The sequence below is a fragment of the Notolepis coatsorum genome (assembly GCF_963971535.1).
Source record: "Notolepis coatsorum genome assembly, chromosome: 1".
In the NCBI taxonomy this organism is placed as follows: Eukaryota; Metazoa; Chordata; class Actinopteri; order Aulopiformes; family Paralepididae; genus Notolepis; species Notolepis coatsorum.
Genome location: NC_140165.1, coordinates 12,369,772 through 12,394,771, shown reverse-complemented (window position 1 = coordinate 12,394,771; position 25,000 = coordinate 12,369,772). Strand labels below are relative to the sequence as shown.

The 25,000-nt window shown below is 47.2% G+C and overlaps 1 protein-coding gene across 1 annotated transcript in view; it reads left to right on the top strand.

The window, feature by feature from the left end:
* The window catches only part of LOC311236551 (dedicator of cytokinesis protein 9-like), a gene marked incomplete at its 5' end in the record, with an annotated part of 72,300 nt that overhangs the window by 11,742 nt on the left and 35,558 nt on the right, over positions 1 to 25,000 (top strand). The window contains 11 exon segments of the mRNA XM_084324230.1: positions 1 to 34; positions 456 to 566; positions 2,107 to 2,218; positions 3,110 to 3,231; positions 6,891 to 7,005; positions 7,620 to 7,686; positions 10,855 to 10,902; positions 12,550 to 12,692; positions 17,083 to 17,198; positions 18,812 to 18,949; positions 24,966 to 25,000. The exon segment at positions 1 to 34 is cut by the window's left edge and continues 145 nt beyond it; the exon segment at positions 24,966 to 25,000 is cut by the window's right edge and continues 148 nt beyond it. Of these exon segments, the coding sequence (XP_084180356.1) occupies positions 1 to 34; positions 456 to 566; positions 2,107 to 2,218; positions 3,110 to 3,231; positions 6,891 to 7,005; positions 7,620 to 7,686; positions 10,855 to 10,902; positions 12,550 to 12,692; positions 17,083 to 17,198; positions 18,812 to 18,949; positions 24,966 to 25,000 (1,041 nt within the window).

The window sequence follows — 25,000 nt, the reverse complement described above, 5'->3', positions numbered from 1 at the left end:
CAAACACACCTTCGACGACCGCTACGTCGCCAAGGTGAGCCCGCTCCGCTCCGGTCCGCTCCGGTCCGCTCCGGTCCGCTCCGGTCCGGCCGTCTCCCCCTTCTTTTTGTTTTTTAAGTGAACCTCATCTCTGTTTCATCATGTCACTGGCGTGAGATGCATTATGGGAATAGAAGTCCATTTGGGCACAATGTCCCTTTTGTTCCTGGCAGCCGCCTTTGTGCCACTGCAGAGTGCCTGGCACCGTCACCTGGCACCGTCACCTGGCACCGTCACCTCCCATGCCGTCCCTCGGGGCTTCACTAGGTGTTTGGGCCCCATTCAACTTTTCCCGTAACTGCAGTGACATTTTGAGTCCATCGGACTCATACTGGGTAGTTGAATGCATTTTATGAAGATATAAAAAATGTATTTTTATGATTTTATGACATTAAAAAAAAACCATGTTGTCTCAGAGCCAACAGGCCAGGCTGGCTACCCTCTACCTCCCCCTGTTCGGTTTGCTGCAAGAAAACGTCTACAGACTCAACATCAAGGACTCGGCCCCTTGCATCGGCAACCACAATGTAAGCCTGCCACCCGGTGGTCAGATTCTGATGTGAATGAATGAATGAATGAAAACTTTATTTAACAGATTGCAGAATGGGTACAATACAGTACGGCTCAATACACACAATTGTTAAGGGGATGCAGACCTGAGAAAGATGTTTGTCTTGTTTACATCAGAGTCCCCCATTTTCAATTCATATTGACATTTATGACATACACAACATACATGACATTTATGGCATAGGGACATATAGGTATTTAGTACTGATACATTTGTGACATAGGCGGTATTCAAATATACAGTACTGTTACCCATAGATCCTGACAGAGTATATACATATATATGATGGGGAGGGGACTGTACATTAGGAGGGGGTGGGTGGGTGGGAGAGAAATATACATACGGTGGGGAGGACTTTGACTTTCTTTTAAAGCTGCAGTGCGGAACATTTACATATACATGAACATCTGTTGTATTTGAGCCCTTAGCCAAACGAGTTTACACTGTGCTGATTAAGCCCATCACCGCCGGGGGACTCTCGGTATTTCTCAGTATACCGGAGTAGTGTAGATGTTCCCACACTGGCGCACCGGCAATGATTGGTTAGTTTTCCGGAAGCCCAGAGCGGAAGAGAGGAAGAAGAAGAAGAAGAAGAAGAAGAAGAAGAAGAAGAAGAAGAAGAAGAAGAAGAAGAAGAAGAAGAAGAAGAAGAAGAAGAGGGCGGCTAGGTGGTGTAGTGGTCTAAGGCACTCGCCACCAGTGTGGAGACGCTAGGATTCGCGTGTTCGAATCCAGCTCTCCACATTGTTTTTCAGTTTGGCTGGTCGTCCGCAGTAATACACATTGGCCGTATTACGGGGAGGGAAAAACTGAAGGGTGGGGATCGAACGTTGTGAACAAGCGACTCCTACAAGTCGGTTGGTGCGCCTGCGCAGTAGAATCAGGAAGTGTCGGGGGCAGCGTGAGCCTCCCACGCGTTACTCCTCGACACTGAGAGGTCGAGCTGCGCAGGTGAAAAGATGCGACTGCTGTTACCTCAAGTACCGGAGGGGACTTGTGCTATGTATGACTTAGTCCTCACTGCAGCCGGCTTGTGGGAGGCAAGAAACAGCGTTCGTGACAGGGGAGGGTTGAATTGGATGATACGAAATTGGGATGGGAGAAAATATGGAAAATGGGAGAAAAAGTGGATCAAAAAAAAAAAAAGAAGAAGAAGAAGAAGAAGAAGAAGAAGAATAACAACAGTAGTGATGGAGTCAAAATGGCGGGAAAAACCTAAGAAGCATAGCGGAGTAGATGTATAAAGAAACGCTGCGTTCAGAGGAAGGAATAAAACCAAAAAAAGAAAGCGATCGATGACGAAGACAAACACTGATAACTATTTACTCTCACTGCCAGTAGGTGGAAACAAAAATGTCCGCACTGTAGCTTTAAGTCAGCTGTTGTGTGATGGACTCTGGTCAGTTTGCCAGAGGAGGTGAAGAGGGGAGGGGAAGAGGGGAGGTGAAGAGGGGAGGTGTCGAGGTGTCTCACGCTGTGCCCCCTCTCTGCCACAGACGACCAGGGACGACTCTCAGGCGTCCAACTCCATGGCCACGCCTCCGAGGCCCGGGACCTGCATCGAGAACAGCCTCCACAAGGACGTGTTCGGGGTCATCTCTGGCACAGGTGAGACACAAACACTCCTCCATAGGGCGATATGGAAAGAAATGCATGGTATAGTTTTATAAAAGTAAATAGTAAAGAACGATTATCACAGTTACGGTAATAATTATATATAATCCCCCTCACTCTCCACCTTTAAATCCCGACTCAACACCTACCTGTTCTCCCAGGCATTCAACCTTCCATACCCATAACCACCCTCCTCCGACCTACCACCTCCCTTTCCCCTTCCCTACCTTCTCTCCCTCTCCTGCCCCTCCCACACACACCCCCCTCCCCTCAGTTCCCCTTACTTACTTCCCTGATTGTCTCCCCTACTGGCTTCTGTATTTGTTGTTTGTGGTTCTATGTTCTTGTGTATTCATACTGTTGCTTGTTTCCCTGTGGTTCTATGCTTCTCTGTTCTTTGTTTTGCCTATTGTCAGCGTATTTGGGTCATTTAAACGCGCTATACAAATAAAATGAATTATTATTATTATTATTATTATTATTATTATTATTATTATTATTATTATTATTATTATTATTATTATTATTATTATTATTATTATTATTATTATTATTATATTATATATATACTGTGATGAGCCTTGTGGTGTTCAGGCTCGACACGGACCAAAAGAAACAATTCCAATGTCCACACAAGCACAATTTCAATAAACAAATGATATTTATTGATCAGCAGTACAAGTCCGATGGGCAATAGAGTAGTCGTATAACAGTCGTAGTATCTCCCTTCCTCCACGTAGCCATGTGACGGGGGATGATATCTGCCACAATACGTATATATATATATATATATATATATAATTTTGTAATAATTTTGTTTTATTTCCTCAAAAATACCCTATTTCCATGTAACTTACGATAATCACAACGGTTGTGTCCTAACAGCCTCCCCTCACACATCCACCCCCAACATCAACCACGGCGACTCCCGGGGCTCCCTCATCTCCACGGACTCTGGGAACAGCCTGCAGGACAAGAGCAGCGACAAGACCAACTCCCTGGAGAAGGTAGAGCACATGGAGGACTCCTGGAAGCGTCAATACTTTTACCAACTAACTTGCATTTTTCCACGATCTGATTGGCCACTGACGTGTGTCTGGTCATGTGACATCTGCGCCAATCGTGTGACGCCTGTTTCTATCACCGGTTAAGCTTAGGCACTCTTTCGAAGTTGGTTAAGGTTAGAGTTTGTCTTAGAGCATGGCGATAGAACACCAGCCCTGATTCCAAACTATAACCGTAACCAACTTCGAAAGAGTCGCCTAAGCTTAACCAGTGATATAACTAGGCGTTAGGTAGTTAGCAGGCTGTTCGAGGCGGAAATAGGCGCAGAAACAGGCGTCACGCGATTGGCGCACATGTCACATGACCAGAAACGTCAGTGGCCAATCAGATCGCAGAACGCGAACGCGGAAACTGGAAGTTTGTTGGTAAAAGTATAGACGCCTCCTGGAACATGTAGATGACTGGATGACTGGATGATTGAGTGGCCTTTGGAGAAGGTATGGATGGAGGGAGTGGATGGATGGACGGATGGATGATTATTGGAGTGAGTGGATGTATGGATGGATGACTTTTGGAGAAGGTGAATGTACAGTATGGATTATATGGATAGATGGATGATTATTGGAGTGGATGGATAGATGGATGATTATTGGAGTGGATGGATGTATGGATGATTATTGGAGTGGATGGATGTACAGTATGGATGACTTTTGGAGAAGGTGGACGGATGCATATATGGATGGATGATTATTGTAGTGGATGTATGTACAGTATGTAAGGATGGATGATTATTGGAATGGACGGATGATTTGTATGATTGTAACGGATGGGTTTATTTTATGTATGTGTTTATTATCACCCAGGGACAATGCTGCACATCAATCGACACTTTCAGTTTCCACATCAATATAAATGTGCCAGAGTTAGCTAATGAGCTAGTTTTCATCCGTAGTCCCTGCCTAACACGCATGATGGATGGATGGTTATTAATAATAATAATAATTCATTTATTTTGTATAGAGCTTTTTTTAATTACCCAACGTCGCTGACAATAGGCAAAAAAAACAGAAACAAAGCAACAGAACCACAGGGAACAATATGAAAACACAAGAACATAAAACTATGAGTAACAGACAACAAATACAGGAGCCAGTAGGGGAGACAGTCAGGAAGTAAGTAAGGGAAGCCATGGGGTGGGAGGAGAGGAGAGAAGAGAAGGTAGGGCAGGGGGAAGGGAGGTGGTAGGGCTGAACGATTAATCGATTTTAAATCGAAATCGCGATTTGAAATGATGCAATTAGCAAATCGCAAAAAAAAAAAAAATCTCAAAAATCTTTTTTTTATATATATTTTTTAATTACATTTTTTTTAATTAGGAAGTCCCATTGAGATACAAGATCTCCTTTGCAAGTTGTTGTTATTGTTGTAGGATCGGTTTGGGAGAGGGAGGTAAGGGGTTTTAGATTGTGTGTTGTGAAGTTTAGACTTCAGAGAGGGAGAGTAAAGTACAGAAAAAAAGGTACCGTTGGGTACCGGTATCGATTCCCAGGTAAAAAGAAACATTTTCAGGCTCGGTGTCCCGAACAGACCCACCGCGTAGGCCAGATGCAAGCCGCATTTTACAATAAACCTCTGTGGGGCTGCTTAAAAAACAAATTATTATAATCGCAAATTTAATCGCAATCGCAATATCTGTCCGAAAAATCGCAATTAGATTATTTCCCAAAATCGTGCAGCCCTAGGTTGGGCGAGGGTGGTTATTATGGGTAGGGGAGGTTGAATGCTACGGAGAGAACAGGTAGAGTTTTGAGTCTGGATTTGAAGGTGGAGAGTGAGGGAGAGAGTCTCTGATGGTCTGAGGGAGGAGGGAGTTCCAGAGACAAGAAGAAGCAGCATGATGTGAGAAAGCCTCATCATCACCAAAACCTTTTTAATTTGGATGACGGGACGGTGAGGGAAGCAGTGGAAGAGGACCGGAGGAGGGATTATTGGAGTGGATAGACCGACCGACGGATGGATGGATGATTATTATTGGAATGGATGGATAAATGGAAGGGAGGATGGATGGATGGATATTACCTACTCTAGATGAATGACGGCTTGAGTGGTCGCTCTGTGATGGTGGATCACCGTTGGGATTCTCTTAGTGTGTATCGTGTCCATCCTCTCTCTCTGTGCCGGAAGCTGTAAGTGTGTAAGTGGATCACGGCGCCTGTCCTCCTAAAAGCTATAAGATGATGCAGCACCGCGACCCGCCTCCACAGCGCTAAGCGTTGAGTGTCTGTTAACTGCACCCTTCGGACATCCGTCCTCTAACATCCCCCGCCTACGACCCCCTTTCGCTCCCCGCCCCTTCCAACCCCCCCCCCCCCCCCCCCCCCACCACCTCTCCTTAACTAACTCCCCCCAGCAGAGGGAGAGGTTCGCCAGGAGGCACTCTGTCAACGTGCCCCCTCTCCTCCCCCTGGAGCCCGGGGAGCGAGCCCTTCGCCTCGGCCGCTCCGCCAAGCGGGTCACCATGGACTTCTCCCTGCTCACCGCTGTGCCCCAGGACGGTGACGGCGACGCCGTGCCACGGAGACCAGCGGCGCTAGGGGTGGCGCTTAATAATGAGGAGGAAATCCCTATCCAAGTACTGTGTTTGACCTTTGACCCCCCCCCCCCCCTCCGCCACGTGAACTCCCAAACATCCCTGTCTAGAGAGTTGTACAGAGCTCAGCGAACTCGAGACTCCCGTCTTCATTTCTTTCACTGAGGTCTTTCACTGAGGTCAATTCAATGGAAGCTCCGATATATTATTATTATTTATTTTTATTTTTAAGATAGCAAGAGAAGTTCCCTCCCCCTCTTCACTCTCGTCGTGGGATTCGATCCAAGGTCAGGAGAGGGACATATTATGCTTCCAGAGACGAGGGGGGGGGGGGGGGGTGTTGTAACCGCTATATACACACCATCTCAAGGCAGGGCTCCGGTGGTTTTGATTAGATTCAAATTTGTGGCACAATATTACTGAATGCACTGCAGTTTGCAGAGCTCTGTACAATGTATTCATAGCGCGCGCCCTCTCTCAACGACGTACCCCTCTTCAGAGTGTCCCACGTCAGGGAGTGTGTGTGTGTGTGTGTGTGCGTGCGTGTGCGTGTGTGTGTGTGTGTGTGTGTGTGTGTGTGTGTGTGTGTGTGTGTGTGTGTGTGTGCTGTGCCCTCCTGCAGTGTTCTCTGGTGATGGGGGAGGTTCAGCTGAGTTGGTGGTGTTCCCCTTCCTCCTCCTCCTCCTCATCATCAGATGCTGTGAAATGGCCTCTCTGGGGTGTTTCTCATCGACGTCGCACTGAGTTGTACAGACGCAACTGCTCTTCCTTATCTTTGTTCATTATTCCTCAAGGAATACGTGTTTATTAATGTTTCTCATCTCTGACTTTTGTTTTACGTGAGTTATCTTTTCTTCTCTCTCTCTCTGAAGTTTCGCCGTCTCTCTCTCTCTCTCTCTCTCCCCCCCAAGTTGTCTCACGTTGAATCATCTTGTCGCTCTCTCTCTCTCTCTCTCTCTCTCTCTCTCTCTCTCTCTCTCTCTCTCTCTCTCTCTCTCTCTCTCTCTCTCTCTCTCCGTCTCCCCGCTGCTTCTCTACCTCGCTCTCTCCCTTCTCCGGACCGACCACCAGAACCAGTGTGCGTCGACGCTGGGCAGCGCTCTGCTCCGCTGCGACAAACTGGACCGGGACGAGATCAAGAACCTGCTCATGTGTTTCCTGCACGTGCTCAAGAGCATGTCGGAGGGTGAGAGAGCGGTTTATCACAAAGGGGCTGTTGTTATTAAAGGAACACGCCAACATTTGGGGGAAATTAGCTTACCGTCTTCTCCAGAGAGAGACAAGAAGATAGATACCAGTTTCCTCTCTGTGCGTTCAGTAGAAAGCTATCTGGCTGCACGTTAGCCTAGCTTAGCACAATGAATGGAAGCGGACTGTGCCGGTTAGCCTAGGGCATTGTCCAACTAACACCTCTCCCGAAGGCTAACCGTCACTGTCCGCTTCCATTCATTGTGCTAAGCTAGGCTAACGTGCAGCCAGATAGCTTTCTACTGAACGCACACAGAGAGGAAACTGGTATCTATCTTCTTGTCTCTCTCTCTGGAGTAGACGGTAAGCTAATTTCCCCCAAATGTTGGCGTGTTCCTTTAAAGTGGTTTAGATCGAGTCTGCTTCCTGGCACGAGAAACGCCTCGACTGCTTCTGAGATTCGCTGTTTCTCAATCTCACAGTCTCATCCTGGGGGGGGGGTCCACGTGAGGCTTCCAGCCAGAACGGGTCGTCCCCCGGGAAATAGACGTTGAAGACGAGGAACGTAGTTTGAGAGCGTCGACGACGTCACGTCCTCTCTTTCTCTTTCAGAGGCCCTGTTCACCTACTGGAACAAAGCGGCTCCCACGGAACTGACGGATTTCTTCACCCTGGTAGAGTAAGTATCTGACGGTCTGCCCACGTCATCGCAGCCTTTTTTCACGATGACGTACGCGTGGAGCATGGAGGTATTCCTATAGATATAAATTCTATAGATGTGCGAACTCTGAACTCTGTTGCCTATACTCAATCTATACACATCTACTGCCGTCACTGTCTACAACTGCTTTACACTGTAATCATAACTACCTACTAGGGATGCTCGATATTGGCTTTTTTACCGATACCGATATACCGATATTGTCCAACTCTTAATTTCCGATACCGATATCAACCGATACCGATATATGCAGGGTTCCCCCCCCAAAAACTGAATAATTTCAGGTAATTAACATTACATATCTCTTGTTGTGTAATTAACACAACATTATGCATACTTTGACAATAAATAAAATAATAATTTGTTCTTACTTTCTTGCCTGGGTAAATAAAAGTTAAATAAATGTAAAAAAAAATTTAAATACCAGGCTTGTATTAGGAGGAGGCCTGTATAAGAGAGAGGCCTATATTTCTAATTTTCAAACAGATCATAATGAATAAATCAACATTTTGTGTCAGTTTGAACCCAGTAAAATGTACTGGGTTAATTTATTGAAACCAAGTACTGTATGAAATACGGTAGTAAACAGTGCAATTACAGGTGGTCAAAAAAAGTTAAATAAAGTAAAATAGTGCAATTACAATACTGGTATAATAATAATAACTTTGTTTTATACAATTCTGAGGTAGGCTTACTCTCTCACATTAACACCATACCATTATATGGTATTTACTATAAGTGAAACTCCGTTGAGGGAAATACCGTAATTCCTCTAATATACATGAAACCCGGCTTGTATTAGGAGGCCGGCTTATAATTGCTTAGCTCAACAGCGCACCCGGTCATTAATAGAGACCCGGTTTTTAATTGAATACCGGTTACTATTAGAGGAATTACGGTATATTCCTGTTTACATACCTGTATACATAACCCACTCTGTGCACTGTACATGCTGTAGATACTATATCTATATCTGTCTATATCCCATACCTACTCTTATTAGTTATACCGCTGGCCAGTATGGCTTACTACCATAGTGTATTTATAAATGTATCACTGTACAAAATATTACTGCACATACATCAGATTAGCACATGTACTCGGTAGCTTTGTTATATATATATTCCATTTAATCACTTGTTACACTGTATATGACTGTATACAGTATACACAGTATAGTCCACGCCTGCCTTGTATATTGTTAATACACTTTACTGTTACCTTGAACTCTGTTAGAGGCCAACTTATTTTCAAGTTCAAGTTCAAGTTTGTTTTTATTTGTCACATATAGGGCTGCAACGATTAGTCGACATAATCGACGATGTCGATTATAAAAAATCGTCGACGAGAAATTGTTGCGTCGATTAGTCATTAAAAAAAAAATTTATTTAATTTTTATTTATTTTTTTGCACTACCTATCTTTGTGAGAGTGGCTTCTCAGGGTTCCAGACAACATCATAACATGATGATCCCATAGCAAATTTTGGACATTGAAAACATTGTTCCTCTGCAGGAGATGATGATCAGACTAGACACACAATACATTACACACGCACTCCTCTCACTCACACACAGCGATCAGAGTAAGACACACACATACACACTCCTCTCACTCACACACAGCGATCAGAGTAAGACACACACACATACACAAATTACACAGTACACACCTCTCACTCACACAGCGATCAGAGTAAGACACACACACAAATTACACAGTACACACCTCTCACTCACACAGCGATCAGAGTAAGACACACACACAAATTACACAGTACACACACTCCTCTCACTCACACAGCGATCAGAGTAAGACACACACACATACACACACACACGGACTCCTCTCACACACAGCAAACAAAAGACCTAGAAGTCTGTCTGATCTGACTCATCCCCCTCTCCCCTTACAGCTGTTCCACGTCACCCTCCTGGTCCTGGACCAAGTTACAGCCCCATCAGCCGCGGTGCTGGGGGCAGATGCTGCTAGTTATTTCTTTTTTATTATTATTTTTTTTAGTTATTTAAAGTACACTTCCACTTTAATTTGTATTATTTAATTTATTTATCTTGTTATGAGTGATTGCTGTATTGTTCTTCAAATACATTTTCATTTAAAGTGGCTTAAGATCCAAATTAAAATGTTTCATGAGTCATTATTTTAATTTGCTATGGGATCATCATGTTATGATGTTGTTGTTTGGTCCTGACAAGAGTCTCAAAGTCTGGGGTGATGGTAGACAAGCAACTCTGAGGTCATGCTCAATGTCCAATCTGTTCCTCTGCTTTGTCTTCAGCTGGACCAGAGCTGAGAAGCCACTTTCACAAAGATAGGTAGTTTATAAAAAAAAAAATATATCCTTTTTTTGTTTTTTTTTGTTTACATAATTGGTTTTCGATTAGTCGACTAATCGAAAAAATAATCGACAGATTAGTCGACTACCAAATTAGTCATTAGTTGCAGCCCTAGTCACATATAAGGTACATGTACATTACAGTATTATCACGTATTCAAGGTACAGGTACATTACAGTGAAATGCTTGGTTCTGTATGAGCCCCCTGGGAATGTGCTTCGTACAGTAAACACACTATACAATATACAAACTAAAGTACAACCTACTGTAAGTACAATGACGTAAAAATGCAGACAATGAGGTACAACAACATGCAGACTTAACCCTTTGTCGTGTGGCAGTGAAAGGGTCAACCTTCTGTATTGTGGCAGTGCAAGGGTTAACCGTTTGGTAGTGTGGCAGTGAAAGGGGGCAAGGTGCAAATGCAAATGAGGTATGAATGTAGTGCAAATCTTTTTAATAATAGATCAATATAATGTAGTGTTAACGTGAGCGTCAAGATGAGTGTTTGTTTAAAGTGAGTGTGTGCATGTGAATGTGTGTGCAATGAGTGTAGATGGATGGGTTGATGTCACATTGAGCATCCTGATGGCCTGCGGGGATAGAAGCTCTTTCTGAGTCTCTCTGTACCGGCCATTTGGGTTGTGCTGTACCTGTGTGCTGTACGATGACAATACATTTTAATCTAATCTAATCGGACAATCGTGTCTGTTGTAAACGGAAGTGTAAGATGATGACGTCGAGCCTCTTGATGCGTTTGTCCCGCGCAGGGTCTGCCTCCACCAGTTCAGATACATGGGGAAGAGATTCATCGCAAGGTACAGTGAACGCCAACTTTGTTCCAGGATATATTCATGTTCCGAATTAATTAACGCATTGTCGCACGTTACATTTGAGATGAATTAGCCGATTTAGGAAATTATTTACAACTTGAATCTTAACAGTGCTGATAATCCACAATGTAGCAATCGATACGCTAATACACACACACACACACACACACACACACACACAAATACACACACGCACGCACTCCTTTCAGACTTACATCAGTCTGTTAACCCCTTGCTCTTGATGTGTCCTCTTGGCCGTGACGCTGCTATCGAGCTGTTACTGTGTGTAGTTAATGCCTGGGCCCCGGGCCCCTCCCTCGGTAAGAGCCCCCACCCCTCCTCCCTCCCCTCCTCCCTCCCCCCCTCCCTCCCTCCCTCCCTCCATCCCCTCCCTCCCCCCCCCCCCCCCATCCCCAGACGCATGACGCCGCTACTGTGTGTGTTACCTCATCACCAGGGGGCCCCAGACTATTTCCTGGCACTATGGCTAAGGAAAATCTCTGCCCCCCCCCCCCCCCCCCCCTACGTATGACTGTGCATACATTCCCCCGCCATCTGTCTTGTGTTGCGGTGCAGCTTGCGTGTGTCGTTCTCTGTGTTTCGTCCGGCTCGTCTCCGCTCGTCCTCGATCCAGCCGACATCTTGCAGTGTTTTTTAGACATTAGTTTTGAGAGGACGTTAAGTAATTGTTGAACGATTGCTTTGATCTGAATGTCGCCGGTTCCCAGCTGTGTGTGTGTTTTGTTGCCGCTACGCTTTGCTCGGCTTCATATCACGGCCGGGGAAAATCAACATGGACTGAAACGAACCTTTGATATCTCCCGTGCAACAGTAGTTCATGTAATCATTTCATTGTACTTACTCGGAAGCATTTTAATATTATCTAAAACATCAAATCTGGGCCACTTATCTATCAAACACTTAGCAGATTTTTAACACATGCGATGAGCGACCCACAGGAACACACACACACACACACACACACACACACACACACACACACACACACACACACACATGCACTGAGTCGCTGAATGAAACGCGACAGCGTTAGCGATCTGTTGTGCATGTTTTTCAATTGGGTTTATCTTATCAGGAGGGGAAAAACCCTTGCGAGCACACAGGGAGAACATGCAAACTCCACACAGAAAGGCCCGGGAGATACCCCACCTGGGTAACTGGCAACCTGGTCCCCAAGCGGGAATCAAACCCATGACCTTCTAGCTGTGAGGCGACAGTGTTAATCACTACACAAGTCCGTGCCGCAACAGACCCTCCGTTGACATTTTGAGAAGTTGGACCATTTCAACAACTTATTGACAATAAGTGGCCCAGATTTACTATTTTGATAATATGAAATGCTTTTGAGTAAGTAACATGACACACTGTTGTACGGGAGATATAAAGTACATTTGAGTCTATGCTAATTTCCCCCGGCTGGGAGATGAAGCAAGTAAAAAGCGGTACCTATACAACCCGGAACCAGCTGATCTGAACAGTGCTCATTTCATCCTTTCATGATTTGTGTGTTTACTGTATGTGAAGCAAGTCGCCTTGTCTTTAACGTGGTCATTTTGATTGACAGCCGAGCAGACGACTGATACGTGTCCTCTGTCTCTCCCCTCCAACCAGGAGTCAGGAGGGGCCGGGTCCTGTGGCTCCAGACAGGAAGTCTCTGACTCTGCCCGTGTCTCGTAACAACAGGGCGGGCATCCTGCACTCCCGCCTCCATCAGATGGGCAATCTGGAGAACGCCGCGCACACATTCAACAACGGTAAGTCCCTCCAGAGTAGGGTTTCTCAACGGGGGGGTGGTGCCACCCCCCAGGGGGCGCCCAGAGAGCGTTGGTACCACCCCCCATGGGGAGCTCAGAGAGCGTTGGTACCACCCCCCATGGGGAGCTCAGAGAGCGTTGGTACCACCCCCCATGGGGCGCCCAGAGAGTGTTGGTACCACCCCCCAGGGGGCGCCCAGAGAGTGTTGGTACCACCCCCCAGGGGGCGCCCAGAGAGTGTTGGTACCACCCCCCAGGGGGCGCCCAGAGAGTGTTGGTACCACCCCCCAGGGGGCGCCCAGAGAGTGTTGGTACCACCCCCCATGGGGCGCCCAGAGAGTGTTGGTACCACCCCCCAGGGGGCGCCCAGAGAGTGTTGGTACCACCCCCCAGGGGGCGCCCAGAGAGTGTTGGTACCACCCCCCATGGGGAGCTCAGAGAGTGTTGGTACCACCCCCCATGGGGCGCCCAGAGAGTGTTGGTACCACCCCCCAGGGGGCGCCCAGAGAGTGTTGGTACCACCCCCCATGGGGAGCTCAGAGAGCGTTGGTACCACCCCCCAGGGGGCGCTCAGAGAGTGTTGGTACCACCCCCCAGGGGGCGCTCAGAGAGTGTTGGTACCACCCCCCAGGGGGCGCTCAGAGAGTGTTGGTGCCACCCCCCATGGGGAGCTCAGAGAGCGTTGGTACCACCCCCCATGGGGCGCTCAGAGAGCGTTGGTACCACCCCCCATGGGGCGCTCAGAGAGTGTTGGTACCACCCCCCATGGGGCGCCCAGAGAGTGTTGGTACCACCCCCCAGGGGGCGCCCAGAGAGTGTTGGTACCACCCCCCAGGGGGCGCCCAGAGAGTGTTGGTACCACCCCCCATGGGGAGCTCAGAGAGCGTTGGTACCACCCCCCAGGGGGCGCTCAGAGAGTGTTGGTGCCACCCCCCATGGGGAGCTCAGAGAGCGTTGGTACCACCCCCCAGGGGGCGCTCAGAGAGCGTTGGTACCACCCCCCCAGGGGGCGCTCAGAGAGCGTTGGTACCACCCCCCATGGGGCGCTCAGAGAGTGTTGGTACCACCCCCCAGGGGGCGCTCAGAGAGTGTTGGTACCACCCCCCAGGGGGCGCTCAGAGAGCGTTGGTACCACCCCCCATGGGGCGCCCAGAGAGTGTTGGTACCACCCCCCATGGGGCGCTCAGAGAGTGTTGGTACCACCCCCCAGGGGGCGCCCAGAGAGTGTTGGTACCACCCCCCATGGGGCGCTCAGAGAGCGTTGGTACCACCCCCCATGGGGCGCCCAGAGAGCGTTGGTACCACCCCCCATGGGGCGCCCAGAGAGCGTTGGTACCACCCCCCATGGGGAGCTCAGAGAGCGTTGGTACCACCCCCCAGGGGGAGCTCAGAGAGCGTTGGTACCACCCCCCCAGGGGGCGCTCAGAGAGTGTTGGTGCCACCCCCCATGGGGCGCCCAGAGAGTGTTGGTACCACCCCCCAGGGGGCGCCCAGAGAGTGTTGGTACCACCCCCCATGGGGCGCCCAGAGAGTGTTGGTACCACCCCCCATGGGGCGCTCAGAGAGTGTTGGTACCACCCCCCAGGGGGCGCCCAGAGAGTGTTGGTACCACCCCCCAGGGGGCGACCCAGAGAGTGTTGGTACGCTGTGTCGGCGCTGGGTGCAGAATTGTTGAAAGGGGAGCGTTGAGATAGCTTCTTTTATTTATTCATCATCACTTCACTTATCCCCATTACGCCGGCTGGCATCATATGGACACCAATTGAACTGGAACCAAAGACAGTCTACATGCAGTGAGCGCAATCAAAATCCACAATGCCACTTTGCCAAACGGGGGGAAGTGTCACTAAAAGTAAAAACTTTTTTCTTTTGTATATATATTGATTAAACCCGACCCATTGTTAGAAGCCTTCATTTGACACACAGCCCTGACAAATGTCATAGATGCCCACAATAAACAGAAAATAATCACAAGCATCAACATTGGGTGGGGGGTTGAAGGGGTGTTATGGGACCTGGACGTCAGATAGGGGGGTGTTATGGGACCTGGACGTCAGATAGGGGGGTGTTATGGGACCTGGATGTCAGATAGGGGGTGTTATGGGACCTGGACATCAGATAGGGGGGTGTTATGGGACCTGGATGTCAGATAGGGGGCGTTATGGGACCTGGACGTCAGATAGGGGGGTGTTATGGGACCTTGATGTCAGATAGGGGGGTGTTATGGGACCTGGACGTCAGATAGGGGGGCGTTATGGGACCTGGACGTCAGATAGGGGGGGCGTTATGGGACCTGGACGTCAGATAGGGGGGTGTTATGGGTCCTGGACGTCAGATAGGGGGGGCGTTATGGGACCTGGATGTCAGATAGGGGGGTGTTATGGGACCTGGACATCAGATAGGGGGTGTTATGGGACCTGGACGTCAGATAGGGGGGGCGTTATGGGACCTGGACATCAGATAGGGGGTGTTATGGGACCTGGACGTCAGATAGGGGGGGCGTTATGGGACCTGGATGTCAGATAGGGGGGGGGTTGACCCAAGAAAGGTTGAGAAGCTCTAGTGGGTTCTAGTGGGTCTAGCTCAGTGGCTGCTGATAACAAGTCACAGGGAACAAGTGTGGAGTCCTTTTGGAATAGTGTGTCAGTCAGATGGGATGGATCTGAACGTTTGGGTTGGACCAGCCATCTGTCTATCCAAGTTCAGCTCTGCACAGTGACCGCCCCCCTCTCTGGTTCCAGAACAATTGTCTCAATGGCTGTAATTTCACTATGCAACATAAAAACCCAGGGGTCTCCGAGATGGTAAAACAGTAGTATAGAATTATTTTGTGTTTGTTGAAACAAGGACAACAGTCACTTAAAACACCTGTATTATTAGACAAAGGTTGAAATCCTGTTCATTTTAAAAGAAATATTGTTTATAAATATAATGTTATGCAACTTATTTTTCGATGTTGGAGAACTGCCGGTTTCTAATGCTGCGCAGTACAATCATTAGAGCTCATCTCAATTCTCCAGAGACCACAGCTGTAGCTTGGATAGAACCATTTAGCCAACTAGACACATTCAAATTTGAAATTTGAAATTTATTTGAAGGATAAACCCCTTGAGATATGCTATCTCGTTTTCGAGGGGGTCCTTAAATGATTTTAATTAATATCATAGTTGAACATTTTATGACCCTGTGTCTCTTGTATCTACAGTAGAAGAGCCTGGATGTTTACGAGACCCTTATGGACCTTGAAGCTGAATATAGCATTACCGTGGTCGATGAGCAGACCATACAGTAGATGGCTCAGCTTCAAAAATATATTTATATATATTTTCTATTATTATAAATCAGCGTGGGGTCTGCACAGTGTACCCCCACTCAGACGCTGATGTGAGCAGTCCTTCACTGTCTGCACCTGCTTTACACTGTAATCATAACTACCTACCTTAACCTATAGTCTACCCATATAACACTGTATGATGTATATATTCTTTATATATTTATCTATATCTGTACGAATATATCTGCATATATTCCTGTTTACATACCTGTATACATAACCCACTCTGTGCACTGTACATGCTGTAGATACTATATCTATATCAGTATATATCCCATACCTACTCTTATTAGTTATACCACTGGCCAGTATGGCTTACTACCATAGTGTATTTATAAATGTATCACTGTACATAATATTACTGTACATACATCAGATTAGCACATTTACTGAGTAGCTTTGTTATATATATATTCCATGTAATCACTTGTTACACTGTATATTACTGTATACAGTATACACAGTATAGTACACGCCTGCCGTGTATATTGTTAATGCACTTTACTGTTACCTATATATGTAAGGGATAATGTATAGCTACGAGGTCATTGTCGCAAAATAATTGACCGACACGTAGTTTAAAATACCGAGCCGCTTCGGCGAGGTGTTTTAAACGTCAGTGAAGGTCAATTATTTTGCGACAATGACAGAGTAAAGCTATACATTATCCCGCTTATTACATGGCTAACTTACTAACAATATACCTAATTCATTTGACAAATCGCAGTTGTTCTGTGGCTCTGTCAGCCCAAATAAAGTGATTATTATTATCGCGGGCAGCCTCTGTTCTGGCTCCGCTGTAATCTACACACACTCCGCTGTCAGTGCAGCCGCGGCAGGTGTGTCTGATTTGCTGCACTGATGTGGGCTTGATTGCGAACAGCTGCGCACATCGGTCATTATTGTCCCACAGCGGTCATTATTGAAAAATAATGACCGCTGTCGGGGGGCTATTGACCAATCACAAGCAAGCATTTCGGCGAATGTGAAAACGCCATGTAATAAATATATATATATTGTATTGTATTGTTATAAATCAGTGTGGTGTCTCCACAGTGTACTCCCACTCAGACGCTGATGTGAGCAGTCAGTGTGTGTTGGAGGCCAACGTGGCCACAGAGGTCTGCCTCACCGTGCTGGACACACTCAGCATCTTCATCGTGGGGTTCAAGGTACTGTTATTATTATTATTATTATTATTATTATTATTATTATTATTATTATTATTATTATTATTATTATTATTATTATTATTATTATTATTATTATTATTATTATTATTAGTTATTATTATTATTATTATTATTATTATTATTATTATTATTATTATTATTATTATTATTATTATTATTATTATTATTATTATTATTATTATTATTATTTATACATGTATATTATATTATTATTTATATGATTGTATACTATATATTATTATAATTTTTTTTATCCACTTTTTCTCAGAATTTTTCTATTTTTCTCCCATCCCAATTTCGTATATAGCCAATTCTTCCCTCCCCTGTCTTGAATGTTGCTAGACTATGCCTCCCACTGGTCGGTTGTAGTGAGGATAGAAGCCTTGCATCACGTGTCCCCTCCGGTACACGAGGAGGCAGCCTGTCGCATCTTTTCACCAGACAGCGTGGACTCTCGGTGGCGAGGAGTAACGCGTGGGAGGCTCACGCTGCCCCCGATACTTCCTGTCTCTGCTGTGCAGGCGTCACCCAACCGACCTGTAGGAGTCGCTGTCCACAACGTCCGATCCCCACCCATCGACTTCCACCCGCTGACTCTGCCAAATGAGCCAGTACGACGGCCGGCCCAAGTCGAGGGCAATGCTGAGACTGGGATTCGATACCAGAGTCTCTTGCATTGGTGACGAGCGCAATCTCCGCTACGCCACCCAGCCGCGCCCTATATATTATTATTTATATTATTGTTATTATTAGTATTGTTTCTATTATTATCTTTGTTGCTGCCTGTACCTCCCCTCCCCCGTCCCCCCTGCTGCTATGACACCTGCGTTAAGGACATTAATAAAGGAACACCTGGCTTGATACACGACCACACGTTGTGACTGGACAGGATGTAGGAATTAGCAGAGGGACAAGATGGAGTATAATTAGTCGTGGCAGGACACTCCTACGTGGAGCGTGACGGCTTTCTGACGCTCTATCACTGCCCTGACTCAGCGGTCTATTTAAGGACCACACACACACACACACACACACACACACACACACACACACACACACACACATACACACACACACACACGCACGCACGCACGCACGCACGCACGCACACACACACACACACACACACACACACACACACACACACACACACACACACACACACACACACATACATCCTGTTCGCTGACGCTGTTGCGGCCACTCTACCTGCAAGTAAGGTTTTCACCCCCCAGTGTCTCTGTGAGTTACATTCCCTACGGGGGGTTCGTTCACAGTATAGATTTTTCCCCCCACCCCTAATATACACACACACAGACAGGCGGACAATGGTGACAGAGTGGAGGGGGTCGTAACACTGACTGACTGACTGACTGACTGACTGACTGACTCACTGACTGACTGACTGACTGACTCACTGACTGACTGACTGACTGACTCACTGACTGACTGACTGACTGACTGACTGACTGACTGACTGACTGACTCACTGACTGACTGACTGACTGACTGACTGACTGACTGACTGACTGACTGACTGACTGACTGACTGACTGACTGACTGACTGACTGATGTGTCCCTCTGTCCTCAGACCCAGCTGAGTTCAGACCTGGGCCACAACCCGCTGATGAAGAAGGTGTTCCAGGTCCACCTCTGCTTCCTGCAGATCCCCCAGTCTGAGGCCGCCCTCAAGCAGGTCTTCACGTCGCTCAGGGCCTTCATCTACAAGGTGTCCATTTTGTCTTTCTTCTTTTGTAGTCCGGTGTAGCTCAATTGGGCGTAGACCATCCATGTCACTAAGAGAGGCCTTATTGATTGATTGAACAGTTTATTAACAAATTGCAGAATGGGTAGAGAGGCCTTATTGATTGATTGAACAGTTTATTAACAAATTGCAGAATGGGTACAATACAGTACGGCTCAATACAAAACAACTGTTAAGAGGATGCAGACCAGAAAAAGACTTTTGTCTTGTTTACATCGGGGTCCCCCATTTTCAATTCATCATAACATAATGACATACAAGACATACAGCTATACAGAACTGTGTAGTAAAGAAATATCATATATTAGTTATATGTCGTTGTAAACTCTCTTTGTGAGTTGTAGTTCATGCAAGACAAATTGTTAGAAAAAACGGCTAATTTATTTAGCTTGAGCCTCCATGTTTTCTGGCTTTGTAGCTCAAACACACGCAGGTCAGAGATGACATGTTTCTCACTTCCAACTCCCCACCTCCGACCAGAAACAAATGCAGCATTAGGGTTAACTCTCCATTGTTGACACACATGATGTGAATGTATTCACTCATGGTACGTGTTGTATATAAAAGATCCCAAACTTAGATCCCACTTGTGACAAATGCAGTCTTTCATTCTGACCTCTCTAACTCTCTCACTCTGACCTCTCTAGCTCTCTCACTCTGACCTCTCTAGCTCTCTCACTCTGACCTCTCTAACTCTCTCACTCTGACCTCTCTAACTCTCTCACTCTGACCTCTCTAGCTCTCTCACTCTGACCTCTCTAGCTCTCTCACTCTGTCCTCTCTAGCTCTCTCACTCTGACCTCTCTAGCTCTCTCACTCTGACCCCTCTAGCTCTCTCACTCTGTCCTCTCTAGCTCTCTCACTCTGTCCTCTCTAGCTCTCTCACTCTGTCCTCTCTAGCTCTCTCACTCTGTCCTCTCTAGCTCTCTCACTCTGACCTCTCTAGCTCTCTCACTCTGACCTCTCTAGCTCTCTCACTCTGTCCTCTCTAGCTCTCTCACTCTGACGTCTCTAGCTCTCTCACTCTGACCTCTCTAGCTCTCTCACTCTGACCTCTCTAGCTCTCTCACTCTGACCTCTCTAGCTCTCTCACTCTGACCTCTCTAGCTCTCTCACTCTGTCCTCTCTAGCTCTCTCATTCTGTCCTCTCTAGCTCTCTCACTCTGACCTCTCTAGCTCTCTCACTCTGACCTCTCTAGCTCTCTCACTCTGACCTCTCTAGCTCTCTCATTCTGACCTCTCTAGCTCTCTCACTCTGTCCTCTCTAGCTCTCTCACTCTGACCTCTCTAGCTCTCTCACTCTGACTTCTCTAGCTCTCTCATTCTGTCCTCTCTAGCTCTCTCACTCTGACCTCTCTAGCTCTCTCACTCTGTCCTCTCTAGCTCTCTCACTCTGACCTCTCTAGCTCTCTCACTCTGACCTCTCTAGCTCTCACTCTGTCCTCTCTAGCTCTCACTCTGACCTCTCTAGCTCTCTCACTCTGACCTCTCTAGCTCTCTCACTCTGACCTCTCTAGCTCTCTCATTCTGACCTCTCTAGCACTCTCACTCTGTCCTCTCTAGCACTCTCACTCTGTCCTCTCTAGCTCTCTCATTCTGACCTCTCTAGCTCTCATTCTGACCTCTCTAGCTCTCTCACTCTGACCTCTCTAGCTCTCTCACTCTGACCTCTCTAGCTCTCATTCTGACCTCTCTAGCTCTCTCACTCTGACTTCTCTAGCTCTCTCACTCTGTCCTCTCTAGCTCTCTCATTCTGACCTCTCTAGCTCTCTCATTCTGTCCTCTCTAGCTCTCTCACTCTGTCCTCTCTAGCTCTCATTCTGACCTCTCTAGCTCTCTCACTCTGACCTCTCTAGCTCTCTCACTCTGACCTCTCTAGCTCTCATTCTGACCTCTCTAGCTCTCATTCTGTCCTCTCTAGCTCTCACTCTGTCCTCTCTAGCTCTCTCATTCTGACCTCTCTAGCTCTCTCATTCTGACCTCTCTAGCTCTCTCATTCTGACCTCTCTAACTCTCTCACTCTGACCTCTCTAGCTCTCTCATTCTGACCTCTCTAGCTCTCTCACTCTGACCTCTCTAGCTCTCATTCTGACCTCTCTAGCTCTTTCATTCTGACCTCTCTAGCTCTCTCACTCTGACCTCTCTAGCTCTCTCACTCTGACCTCTCTAGCACTCTCACTCTGACCTCTCTAGCTCTCACTCTGACCTCTCTAGCTCTCTCATTCTGACCTCTCTAGCTCTCTCACTCTGTCCTCTCTAGCTCTCTCATTCTGACCTCTCTAGCTCTCTCACTCTGACCTCTCTAGCTCTCTCACTCTGACCTCTCTAGCTCTCATTCTGACCTCTCTAGCTCTCTCACTCTGTCCTCTCTAGCTCTCTCACTCTGACCTCTCTAGCTCTCTCATTCTGACCTCTCTAACTCTCTCATTCTGTCCTCTCTAGCTCTCTCACTCTGACCTCTCTAGCTCTCTCACTCTGACCTCTCTAGCTCTCTCATTCTGACCTCTCTAGCTCTCTCACTCTGACCTCTCTAGCTCTCTCATTCTGTCCTCTCTAGCTCTCTCATTCTGTCCTCTCTAGCTCTCTCACTCTGTCCTCTCTAGCTCTCTCACTCTGACCTCTCTAGCTCTCTCACTCTGTCCTCTCTAGCTCTCTCACTCTGTCCTCTCTAGCTCTCTCATTCTGTCCTCTCTAGCTCTCTCATTCTGACCTCTCTAGCTCTCTCACTCTGTCCTCTCTAGCTCTCTCATTCTGTCCTCTCTAGCTCTCTCACTCTGACCTCTCTAGCTCTCTCACTCTGACCTCTCTAGCTCTCTCACTCTGACCCCTCTAGCTCTCTCACTCTGTCCTCTCTAGCTCTCTCACTCTGTCCTCTCTAGCTCTCTCACTCTGTCCTCTCTAGCTCTCTCATTCTGTCCTCTCTAGCTCTCTCACTCTGACCTCTCTAGCTCTCTCACTCTGTCCTCTATAGCTCTCTCATTCTGTCCTCTCTAGCTCTCTCACTCTGTCCTCTCTAGCTCTCTCATTCTGTCCTCTCTAGCTCTCTCATTCTGACCTCTCTAGCTCTCTCACTCTGACCTCTCTAGCTCTCTCACTCTGTCCTCTATAGCTCTCTCATTCTGTCCTCTCTAGCTCTCTCACTCTGTCCTCTCTAGCTCTCTCATTCTGTCCTCTCTAGCTCTCTCATTCTGACCTCTCTAGCTCTCTCACTCTGACCTCTCTAGCTCTCTCACTCTGACCTCTCTAGCTCTCTCACTCTGACCTCTCTAGCTCTCTCACTCTGACCTCTCTAGCTCTCTCACTCTGTCCTCTCTAGCTCTCTCACTCTGTCCTCTCTAGCTCTCTCACTCTGACCTCTCTAGCACTCTCACTCTGTCCTCTCTAGCTCTCTCACTCTGTCCTCTCTAGCTCTCTCACTCTGACCTCTCTAGCTCTCTCACTCTGTCCTCTCTAGCTCTCTCATTCTGTCCTCTCTAGCTCTCTCACTCTGACCTCTCTAGCTCTCTCACTCTGACCTCTCTAGCTCTCTCACTCTGTCCTCTCTAGCTCTCTCACTCTGACCTCTCTAGCTCTCTCATTCTGGCAACAAATCTGTCCTCTTATTGATAGCTATTTCGGGCATAGTAGGGGACAAATGAGAATCTCTCTGGAACTAAACTCCAGATAACAAAATAATTTATTTATTCTCAATGTCGTCGAGACTTTACAGACATTTCAATGCATACATCTTTGCAATATAATAATAATAAATATGAATAACTATCTATATGTAACGGATGGTATCGTGAAGCGCAGTCAAGAAGGGCTGGGGTGAGTAGCGGTGCTATGGGTTAAACTCACTCTCACATCCTCAAAAGATGCATAAACCCATTACTTAGAAGTGGATTCACCTCTTGGTATAGCGGTCTGTGTTGCTGCCTGCGGTGTGGGAGACTGGGGTTCGACTCCCACTCGGGGCATCGAAGTTTGAGGTGACGTTGTCACAACCGTTACATATATAGCACTTTTCACACAGCAATTTGTATAAATTAACATAAAATCAGCACACAATTGATAGAATAAAAAACAATGCATAAATTGCAGACATAAGAATAGGCATATGTTTACAGTACGGGAGACTGATCCTCCTATAGTGGACTCAGTGGCTGAGAGAAGTGATGCAACATCTTAAACTTGTAATACATTTGAATAGGATTGGAGTCCATCTGTGGATTATAAAAACTGATATGTATGAATATATATCTGATATATGCAACCTTCCTGGATGTGAATTTTGAAGATTTAGTTCAAACTTTATTGTCAATACTGTAGTATATGTACAGGACATATACAGGATCGAAATTTGTTTCTCTCAGATCTCCGGTGTACACAAAATATAAACAAAACTATTTAAGAAAAAACACAGTAACAGCCTAAAGTGCAATATAATCTATGTAGCCTATAATGCAGCATATTCCATAAATCTAACTGTTAATTGTCCAACGGTGCTTTAGTGCAGAGTGTGAGTTCGCAGCATTTGAGTTTTTTTTATTTGTATTCCAGAGTGGTTGGTGCATTACAGTCCTGACTTTTGGGGGTGCAGGGGGGTGCAGGTGGGGGGGGGGGGGGGCAGCATCCTGACAGCCTGATGGATGAGGCTGTTGCTCAGCCTGATGGATGAGGCTCTGAGGCTCCGGTATCTCCTCCCAGATGGCAGGAGGCTGAAGAAGCAGTGAGAGAGGGGTGGATGGGGTCACCCGCATAGGTTGCATTTATTAGATGTTTTGTGTCAGTATTCTTGCGGTCTGTCACAGAGAAGTCAGCCTTGAGCCTCTGCTAGAAACATTCTTTGTTGGGGCGGCTGGGTAGCGCAGTGTGGACCAAGCACTCGCCTACCACCGCAGAGACTCTGGGATAGAATCCAGCTGTCAGCGGTACCTCCGGCTTGGTCAGTCGTCCCTACTAACACAATTGGCAGTGTTAGCGGGTGGGAAGCCGGTGGGGTATGTGTCCTGGTCGTTGTAAACTGCGACTCCTTACTGGTCGGTCGGGGCGACCTGTTCAGCAGGGAGGGGATCTGGGGGGAAATAGCGTGAACCTCCGCACGCGTTACGTTGTGTGTATTGAGCCGTACTGTATTGTACCCATTCTGCAATCTGTTAAATAAAGTTTTCATTCATTCATTCACCCCCAGTGAAACTCCTCGCTGTCGGGTGAAAAGAAGCGGAGGAGGCGTGTGGTAGTTCTACACCCTCCCCAGGCCGACAGTGGGGCAATGCGCGCAACGACCAGGAAGGGAATTGGCATAACGACTAAATTGGGATGGGTGATAAAACTAAAATAGTGTTACCGTTAAAAGACCCACGTTACGGGCGGCGGTCAGGTGGCGTAGCGGAGATTGCGTTCATCACCAACACCGTAGACGCTGGATTCGCCTGTTCGAATCCAGCTCACAGCTCCGGGGTTGTCACCAGCTTGGCTGGCCGTTCACACTAATACAATTGGCTGTATTAGAGGGTGGGAAAGCTGGCGGGGTGGGTCCGGGTCGTTGTAAACAGCGACTCCTACAGTTCGGTCGGGGCGCCTGCTCAGCGCGGATAGGATCTAAGTGGGATAGTGTTATACTTCCACACGTTACACCCTCTCAGTGAGAGTCCGCTCTGCCAGGTGAAAAGAAGCGGTTGATTGGCTGGACGTGTGTCAGAGGAAGCATGTGATAGCCTCCACTCTCCCAGACCGACTGGGTAAGTGCGCAGCGACCAGGAAGGGGATTGGGAATTGGCATAACGACTAACATTGGGATGGGAGAAAATCGGAGAAAAAAGGAGGGAAAAAAAGATATAAAAAAAAAAATAAACCCACGTTACAATGAAACGACACCCCCTGACCTTTGCCCTCCCACAGAAACCCCAACGGGAGGGGGGTGGTAGCTAAACGTTAGCTGAACCGCCGGCTCGCTAAGCCTCCCCCCTCCCCCCTCCCCCTCCCCTCCTCTCTCCAGTTCCCCTGCACCTTCTTCGACGGCCGGGCCGACAT